This window comes from Octopus bimaculoides, chromosome 5 (genome assembly GCF_001194135.2).
Source record: "Octopus bimaculoides isolate UCB-OBI-ISO-001 chromosome 5, ASM119413v2, whole genome shotgun sequence".
Taxonomy (NCBI): Eukaryota; Metazoa; Mollusca; class Cephalopoda; order Octopoda; family Octopodidae; genus Octopus; species Octopus bimaculoides.
The window spans coordinates 26,041,932-26,052,304 of NC_068985.1; the positions used below are offsets into that span (position 1 = coordinate 26,041,932).

Sequence of the window (10,373 nt, forward strand, 5' to 3'; positions counted from 1 at the left end):
TTCAAGGTCTGCTGTTAATTTCAGACTGGTGGGTGACCACAGCTGTGAGCAGTAATCCAGGCGGCTGAGCACGAATGTCCTCCAGAGTATCATCATGGTTTCCTTATCTCTGGTTCTGAATGTTCTCAGGATCCATCCAGCCAATCGTCTGCACTTTGTTGCCATTCTGGTAATGTGCACTTGGAAAGAGGTATCATCACTCATGTCGATACCCAGGTCTTTCACTGATTTAGGCTCTGGGATTGAAATTCCCTGTGGACCAGTGTACTCTGTAAGTTTAATATTCAGTTTTGGACGTTGGTAGCACAGGGCTTGGAATTTTTCAGCATTAAACTGCATATTATTGTCCTCAGCCCATATATAGATTTGGGTACAAGACGTCACAAACTGTAAACAACATGCAATACGAAAGCAAATGAGTTGATATGCAAACAACGAGAGAAACAAATGAAAAACAGGTCAAGTAACATAAAGATTGACCCTTCATCAGTTGTCAGCTGTCCACCTACTCCTCATTTCGAGCATTGAATGACATATGAAGTTAAAAGTTATGGCCAGTCATAGAGTGACCATTGGTTTCACACCTATAAAACGCTTAGCAGTATAGGCAACTCATCAAACTCAAATGGCTGAAGGTAACCTTTCTACATGAAAAAGAAATACATAACAGTTAGTTGGTTTTGTAAGCAAAAAATAATTGTCCATGCTGTGAGAAGGACAGGGTTATCCCCCCTTACATCGGCTCTGGCTGTGGTGATATTTGAAGGGGCTGTGGTGGGACTATTGAACGAATGGGGAATTCCAAGTTTGAAACTGGAAACATTTTAGATGAGAGCATTGACTGAATACTTCTTTCCTGCTTTACAATCACTGTCATATCTCATGTGTGGTACACCATGCACATATACAGACAATATTGATTTGACGGAGAAGTGAGTTCATATACAGTACAAACATTTTATCATTATAAACAAATCATTTGTGAATGGTATTCATCAAGAAATTGCAGAATCATCTTTCTCAGATTTAAGAGACCAAGAAGAAAGAAAAAAACTGAATAGAATCTGTTTCCAATCGATCAAATTGGAGTATCAGAGAATTGTATTCTTGGTCCACAGGCATCTAAAAGCATACACTTTTACAGGTTTATGTAACATTCTAACTTTGGTACAAGGTTTCATGTTCATAGAGAGAAGCCTTGTTGATACAACCAACTTGTTATCTAATTAATTCAGGAATTTTAAAAAAAGGTTAAGAAAACTTCAGTAGGATTTAAACACAGACTATGAAGTTGTGTATCTCAGCACAACACTCTACAGTGTCAACCATTCCACAGTACAACTGATACAAATAATAATAATAATAATTTCCTTCTAGCTCTTAGATGGGGATTTAATTTTTTTTTTTTAATTTATCAAAATGGATTTTATTGATTGAATCCTACATTATCAATCTCAGAATATAAAAATTTCAGGAAGTGACATCATCTGCTCCTCCACAGTCATTTTCTTTCAGTTAGGTAGAAGACTATAATTTTATAGAAGAGATAATAGAGGTGATCATAGTTGCTTCAATATATTATTGATAGTTATTCTGTTAAAAAAGACAGCAAGCTGGCAGAATTGTTAGCACAATGGGCACAATGCTTAGTGGCATTTCGTCCATTATTATATTCTGTGTTCAAATTCCACCAAGGTTGACTTTGCCTTTCATCCCTCAGAGAGTGAGGAAATAAGTACCAGCTGAGCATTTGGGCTGAAAGTAATCAATTTGCCTCCTCCCCCAAAATTGCTGGCCTTGTGCCAAAATTTGAACGCAATATCTATTCTGCTAATACACAGTGGGAGGGATGAATTTCAAAAACCTCAAGCTTTATATAATATAAAGTACAGTTTACAACTATTCTGAATTTTCTTGGCCTTAGAACCTCAAAATATTAACTTTTTTTGCTTAAACATAGGCTGTTTTAATGAAGAAGAAATAATATGGTTATGTCTGTGACAGACTGTCATCTCATTCAGAGTGGTGGGAGAGTGTTGTAATCTTTGTCACTCATACACTTAGGAACAAGGTAAAGCTGCAGCCTCATCAGTCTCTGGACTCGTGAAAAATAAGAAAACAGAATATGGTGATGTGACAGTCAATTTTATTAGCCATCATCTCCATTGCCCAACTAAATCTAAATATTAATATGCTTCTTTTTTCTCTTTAATCAGGTATTAACTATATTATGTCAGATTCTTCAGACCAGTGATATGGAGGCTATTCAAGGATGGTTAATATGTGCCAGTGATAAAGGTATAAAAATTAACTCTTCAAGCTATAACTATTAACTATTCAAGCTATAGCTATTAACTATTCGAAAATTAACTATTCAAGCTATAAAGCTATGCTATTTTAGACAGTAAATAATTCATATATATGTATATATGCATGCATATACATATGCATACGCATGCTCATACATGTACATCATCATCATCAACATTATTATTATTTTACATCCATGCTATCATGGATTGGACATGCTGACACAGTCCAAGGCAGTTCATATTCAGAATTATTTCCTCTCTAGAGGGCAATATAAAATAAATTAAATAAATAAATGCAGTATTTGCTAGTGTATAAGATGCATTTTCACATACAACACACCTCTGTTTTACAAGTATACTTTGTGGAAAAAACAAATTTAGCATGTTTCATCATATACTTATTGAAAGATATTTTAGAATCGTTTTGTCAGGGAAAATGTAGGATTCTGTGCATGTAAATGCAATGCTGTGACAGTATATAGGAATAAGTATGATACCATAAACTTCTCATATTTAAACTTTATTTTTCTGGCACTCCATCAGTTACAAGAATGAGTGTTCTGGCTGATCTGATCAAAAGAACAGCTTGCTTGTGAAATTAATGTGCAAGTAGCTGAGCACTCCCCAGATGCATTTATCCTTAACATTGTTCTGCGGGAGATTCAGTGTAACACAGAATGTGTTAAGGCTGGTCCTTTGAATCACAAGTAAACCTCATTTTTGCCAGCTGAGTGGACTGGAGCAATATGAAATGTAGTGTCTTGCTCTAGGACACAACACACCACTGGAAATAATACTGATGGCCTTATGATCATGAGCTGAATACCCTAACCACTAAGCTATACACCTTATTTATTATTCTTATGGTCAGGCTCCAGCTTGGGCCATGGCAACAAAGTCCACTTGCCACACTTCTTGGTTCAACATCACTGCCTCAAGGTCCTGAATACACTCCAGGCCAGTGTTTGCAATCAAGTTGATATGTGATGATGTTTTCCTCTTCTTACATCACCATGAAGTGGGTTCCACAAAACTAATTTAGACGCCTGCAGTTCAGGGTAGCACACATAGAGACCAGATAGTTGCAGCCATCTTTGCATGATGTTCTTGCTAACTTTTGGCAGGTTTCCAGGAAGGCATTCATTTGTCATGTTTTGCTGCACTTTCACAAACTACACTATACTAGCACTATATTTCAACTTATCTTTCAGTACAACCACATATTTGCTTATAGTTTGGTCAACAGAATTGCCATACAAGATGTAATAACTTGTATTTTTGACTATGGTATTCTGTGACTGCAATTGACCACAAGAGTGATACACCACTACTATGATTTTGTTGTCATTTACTTATTGCAGACAGATGAAAATTAAACATTCCTTTCATCTTTCTAGGAGAATTTCCATTTAGATAATTAAAAAAGTTTCTTAAAGTTGATGTAATAATTAATTAAATGATGTAAGACTTATATCAGGAGTGGGTTATATATCCTGGGGTAGGTATAATGAGATGATGTCACTTGAGCACATAACTACCAATGTACCATAGCAACATTTTGTAAGTCTATATTCATATAGACTATAATATTTTAGCTCATTTTTAATATTTTATTATTAGTAACAATTATTGTGCTGAGTAGACTTATGCTTATCCAGCTCTCTAGAGTACAACACTTGGTCTCCTATATGTAATACAACATTACACACCAGACAATTTTTTTATACATTTAAAAATAACAAAAAGTGCATCTTATACACCTACAAATATGCTAACTCAAGGTTAATTCATTTCCCCTAAGTACCATGAAATAACAGATGACACTTTACTTATAGAAAGTTGGTAAATCTAATCATGTTCTGTTTTGTTTTATGGTTTGTTTTTTTAGTTACATATTTATTTTTACCTGAAGCAACCACAGATGTCACTAATAATTAACACAATGATATTTGTATTATGAAGTCATACTTTGTAATACAAATATGAATGTAAAATTGAAATAAAAGATTTGTTGGATATTGTGCTGGATTCAGTTATGGTTATGCAGACTAATATATAAAAATTTAGTGTCTTTCCTATGGACATCATGCATTGTCTTACAACAGATATAAAGCAATTGTTGGGTTCTTTGACTGGGACTACTTCTGTATTACTTGATATTAACCATATTAAATCAATTGTTTAATTAAATTTTATGTTCCAGAAAAAAATTTGGTGAGCAACTTGATAAAAGCAGCTGTTCTTAGCCAAACGAATAACAGTGTTAATGTTCAAAATGTGAATGGCAGAGAGCATCACCAAATAACAACTCTGCCACCTATAAGAGAGAACACAGCAGTTAAGGATATAACCTTTTCCAATAATATTAATCAAGAAAACAGGAAAAAATCTTCAAAAGTAGACAGGTAACCTTTTTAGTTTAAATGCTTCAAATAAGCATTTAAAATTTCAAGAAATATCAAATAATCTCAAAATAGTTTCTATCCAGCAAAATCTCTGACTGTGGCTAATTAAATAACTAACAGTCCATTAGTTATCATCATCATTTAACATCCATTTTCCATGCTGGCATGGGTTGGACAGTTGGACTGAAAACTGGTAAACTGGGGAGTTACACCAGGTTCCAATCTCATTTGGCATGGTTTCTACACCTGGATGCCCTTCCTAATGCCAACCACTCCAATAATGTAGTGGATGCTTCTTAAGTGCCATTTCTTACATGCCAGTTATGAAACACCGGCATTGGCCATGACAATGATCTCACTTGGCTTGACAAGTCTTCTCAAGCACAGTATTTTGCCAAAGGTCTCAGTCACTTGTCACTGCCTCTGTGAGCCCAAAGTTTGGTGAATATTAAAATTAAAGTTAAGCAGCTTTAATTAGTATATATTACTAATTCCTTTCTCATTAACAGCTGACTACGTACATAAATCACCATGAACTCCTGTATATATGTTAAAGCAATCATTCTCAAATGTTTTGTGCAAATCTCACATATTCATTATAATTACAATTTGGTATTTTTTTATCTGATTTTCTTCTTCAGAGATAATAAATACATCTGGTTTGAACATCTTGTAATGCTCTACAAAGCATACTAAAGCATATTTTCATATTTTGAATGAAATACAATACTTATGTAATATTTAGAACACAACTTAATGAAAGGTTCATGTACAAATTATGATGGAACTTAGCAAAAGCTAAGGTCCTAGTAAACAAGAGATTAGACAGGACCCTTCACTCTTCTGGTAAATGGCCTTGCTCAGTATGTAGGAAGGGTGTAAGCAGAAATCCCATTTGGTGTACCCAGTGCAAGCTATGGACACACAATAGTTGCAGTGGAACAGCAGGAAAGTTAACAGAGAAAGTAGTGTTTGTGTGTAGATGTGCAGGAACCATAAAGACTACAGATATATGGGAATGTTGGTAACCAAAGGTCTTTCTTTGAGTGAAAGGAGGATTGTATGATGCATGTGTACAAACTGCAATGCTACATGGTAGTGAGATATGGGTCCTGAATGCAGAGGATATGTAAAGACTAGAGAGGAATGATGCTGGCATGCTCTGCTGGATGTGCAATGTCAGTGTACATGTACAGTAGAGTGCTGGTGTACTGAGAGAAAAGGTAAGCCTAAGCAGAATCATATGCAGTGTACAAGAGAGGAGACTGTACTGGTTTGGTCACATGATGTGGGTAGATGAGGACAGTTGCATGAACAAGTGCTGATCACATAAAATGGAGGGAAGTTGTGGGGAAGGGAGACCCAGGAAGACATAGGACAAAGTTTTGAAGACTAATCTCAAGATTTTGAGCCTTACAAAGGAAATGACAGAGGACTGAGATATGTGGCACATTGCTGTACTCAAGAAGACCAACCCACCACAACAGAATTGGTATCCTAAGACCAAAGTGTTATGTAAAAAGCACCAGTGTTGGTACCATGTAAAAATCACTGGTGTTAGTGTTACATAAAATGGAGCCAGTACACTTTTTAAAGTAGTTGGAAGGCCATCCAGCTGTAAAATGAAGCAAAAGCATATTACTGAACCTGGTGCAGCCCTTGGTCTTGTCAGTTCATGTCAAGCTATTCAACCCATGCCAGCATGAAAAACAAATGTTAAATGATGATGATGATGATGATGATGATGGAAGGCATTAATTTAAATTAAGAATTAGGGGTTTTGTATTTTATGAGCAGAGGCAGTCTTAAACAGTTTGGTATTAAAAGAGTTAATGAATTAAAATTTTCAAGATATTGAATACATCTCAGAAAATATAGTAATAAATTCTAATAGTGATCACATTCAGGGGACATTTTACTGTTTCACTGTTTTGTCATGTGTTTCATTTGACCAATAGCAGAATAGTCATCTGCCTGCCATTTTAACTCTTTCATGGCTTTAATCTTTTTGACTCAGCTCTCTTTTTGACTGCCTTAGATCACAAGAAACATTGTGCTGGATGTAAAATCACTAGGGAATCTTAATTTCTATCAGTTTATAATATATATATTATCTCTGTTTTTCTTTCCTTTTTTTTTTTTTGTCATTTTCTTCTTATACACATTCAACCTAACAAGTATATTATTTAATTGACTTTGTAAAGCACAAGCATGTATATGCATTTTCTACAACACATTTAGGTAAACTTAAATTTGATTGATTTTGTAGCACTGATAAACCATGTCCTAACCACCTTTGAATTATCATACCAGTAAAACAAATAAAACTGAAAGAGGTTTACTTCTATTAGCATATGGGGGAAAATGTGAAACTGTATGTCATCTGTTATCATCATTATCTTTGTGAACATCCTTTAATTTTCTACAAATTTATTTCTTAGTAAATGAATTAATAAACTTTAACATTCTGTTTTAATTTATGAAGGTTAATTCTTGAAAGTCCAACTGAACCTGAAGGAAAAGCAGCAGGAAACCAGAATTTTCATAATTCAGTGTCAAATAGACCTTCAACAGACACAAAAATAAATGAAAGTGATAAATTAAAAGATCATTGCTGTATGTATAAATTATGTAATAGTAAATTTTATAAAATAATAATTTTTCATTACTTTTTTGTAAATGATTGAGTAAATTTAATCCTTTCATTACCATATTTCTGTTGAAATACACTGCTTTTGTTTGAATTCTCCTTTAAAATAATAAAAAATTTAGTAAGCTAACTTTATCATTCTTATTCTGGTATTTGAAACATAAATTAACATGAAATTTCAATGGAAGGTTTTAGTTTAACTTTCTTTTGAAAAGAAAGTTTGTCTCATAGAACCAGTAGCAAGCTGCTATCAAAAGGGTTATATTGCATTTTGGAATTAGTTTTCTTTTGTTTATTCAATTAAACTCTCTACACTCGTACTAAATGAATTTCACTTCAGCTCAACTTTTTCCCAAACAAGGATCTCTGAGATCAATGCAGTAAGGAAAAATTATATTACCTCATTTTTCAATTAATTTGAATCATCTCATAAATGTTATTTGCCAAGAATTGTCAAGTCTATATTTCTTTCATAAAGATAAAGTTTTTTATCTGGTGTCCCTATGATCTAATATGTTACCTGAGTTTCCCCAACATTTAAATGAAAAATACCAGAACATATTAAAAATTAAGGCACTCTATTGTATTTTCACAGGCAATGAAGGAATGAGAAGATCAGTAGAAAAATATATATCGAGAGATGAAATTTTGAACTGGAAACCCAAGGAGCAATAATTTTTTTTTTTTAATAAATTTAAAGATCTGTCAAATAAAATTTCTAGATTTATCTTCTTTTTATATTCAAAATTATCAAATTCCATTAAAGAATCCATGATCACAGAGACTGGATGCTACTGTTATTGTTACTGCCCCTGTTGTCATTATTATTTTTTTTTTTTTCACTTTTAATTTGCATGTTTGTTGACAATCACTTGTTGAGACACACACAGTGTCCTGGAGTGAGTGAAGGATAAGAGATGTTACAGTATGACTGAAAGCTTAGGGAGGGGATGTGGCAGGGGCAGTAGTGAAATATCTTCATGTAATACAATACAAACATTTAAATTGATAGGGTTTTTCTAAGGATGAGGGCAGTACTTGTCAGTATAACCTTTTGGATTTCTCCAAGACCTGCTTTTCCTGGGATCTTATCTAAATGTTTCTGACATCCCTTTTTTATCATACCTAGGGCACCTACAATAACAGGAACAGTTCTCACTTAAAGATGTCACATCTTTTGTATTTCAATTTCCAGGTCCTTATATTTACTTAATTTGTCAAATTCCTTTACAGATATATTTTTATCAGTGGGAACACTTACATCTATAAATCTACAAGTATTTTTTTCCCTGTCCTTAATAATTATCTCTAGCTGATCTGTCAGTGTTGACTGGAAAATCTCAGAGGATAGTGACATTTTTACCTTCAATGACTGGCTCAGGATGGTGTTCATACCAGTAAGCAGGAGTGCTGACTTTGTAGTGTTTACATATTTTCCAATGTAAATACTGTCCTACCCTATCATGGGGATTTTTGTATTCATTTGGTGTCAGCACAGGACATCCTGAGATGAGATGATTTATTGTTTCATCAAATGTGTCACAGAATCTGCATTTAGGGTCAGAACCGTTTTGAAGAACATTAGCCTGGTAGTTTTTAGTAAGCAAGCTTTGATCTTGTGCCACTAATATGAAACCCTCAGTCTCTGCTTTCAATCTTGAGCTTCTCAGCCACTGATGGGTTGTTGCTTGGTCTACATCAGCATTTCAGCTTCAAAGTATATACTTCCATGCAGAGGCTTCTGACTCCACCACTCCACAATTTGTTTTGCCCATTCTTTTTTGCAGTCTGCTTGATCTGTTTTGCTTGTTTTGTAGCAGTGGTTTCAGGTTCTTCATCTAATTTAAGGTTAATCCCAAGTTCCCTTGCAAATTTTCAAGCTTCCTTGACAATAGAATGTGATCTTTTTGCTGCTTTCATGTTTGTACACAACATCAGAGTCAACAACTGTCAAACTTGGTGCAAATTCACATTAAGAGTCTCCCTACCAGTATGTACTGAAATACCCCAGAGTAAGGTCACATTCTACTTCTCTAATATTCTTTCCGGCATATACCTATACCATTTTTTTCCTGTTGCTATTTCATAATGCTGACATAGCTTCCAGTACTGACATAACTTCCTAACTCTTATTCTGCTCCATTATTTCGGTGTTTTCTGGTAGGGTGGATTTGATCCTGCTCTACGAGGTGGTATCGAAAGGTTCCCAGACTAATTATGTTCAATAAAAAATAACTTATTTTCTTAAGTTTTAACATCATCTCCTTTGAAGTAGTCACCATGTGCAGCAATACACTGGTCCCAGCATTCCTGCCACTTTTGGAATCCAGCCTGGAAGTCATTTTCCATAAGCAAGTCAAAGACTTTCTGCAATTCAGTCTGGATCTTGATAACAATGTTAAAACAACAAACTTTGAGCTGCATTTTCATCTTGGGGAAGAGATGGAAGTCTGCAGGTGCTAAATCTGGTGAATAGGGTTGGTACAGAAGTGATACCATGTTGTTTTTTGGCAAGAAACTCACAAGTGAGGAGAGCTCATAGATCTGGATGCTTTTGCTAAGTATCCTCTCTCAAACAATTTCAAAATGTCGCAGTAGACTCTCAGTCGATGGTCTGGCCCTGGAGGATGAATTCTCAATATACATATGGCAGATGTCAAAAAAAAAAACGATGAGCATGTTCTCAACTGAGCTGCAGCTCTGTCATGCCTAATTCAGACATGGATATGAAGGGCTCTTCCATTGTGAGGATTGCTGCTTCATCTCAGGGTCGTACCCGTGGACCCAACTCTTGTCACCAGTGATACTCCTCGACATGAAGGATGGGTCACCAGTGGCATGCTGACAGAGATCTTGACAGACTTCAATGCGATATTCTTTCTGTTCAGTGGTAAGCAGGCAGGGGAGAAACTTGGCAGAGACACACTGTATGTTCAATTCAGATGTTAGGATTGCCTGCACAGATCCTTATACAGAGCAACAATATTAGTAATATCATTGATTGTC

At 34.9% G+C, this 10,373-nt stretch overlaps 1 protein-coding gene across 6 annotated transcripts in view; it reads left to right on the plus strand.

Annotated features, from left to right (window-relative positions):
- LOC106874951 (protein TBATA) overlaps positions 1-8,173 on the plus strand; it is a 22,730-nt gene extending 14,557 nt beyond the window's left edge. For all 6 annotated transcript variants that reach the window (XM_014922874.2, XM_052968228.1, XM_052968227.1 and 3 more), the window contains exons 5-8: positions 2,217-2,298; positions 4,516-4,717; positions 7,203-7,333; positions 7,963-8,173. In XM_014922874.2, the coding sequence (XP_014778360.1) occupies positions 2,217-2,298; positions 4,516-4,717; positions 7,203-7,333; positions 7,963-8,042 (495 nt within the window). In that variant the 3' untranslated portion in view covers positions 8,043-8,173. The remainder of the gene's footprint in view (positions 1-2,216; positions 2,299-4,515; positions 4,718-7,202; positions 7,334-7,962) is intronic.
- Positions 8,174-10,373: the final 2,200 nt, after the last annotated feature.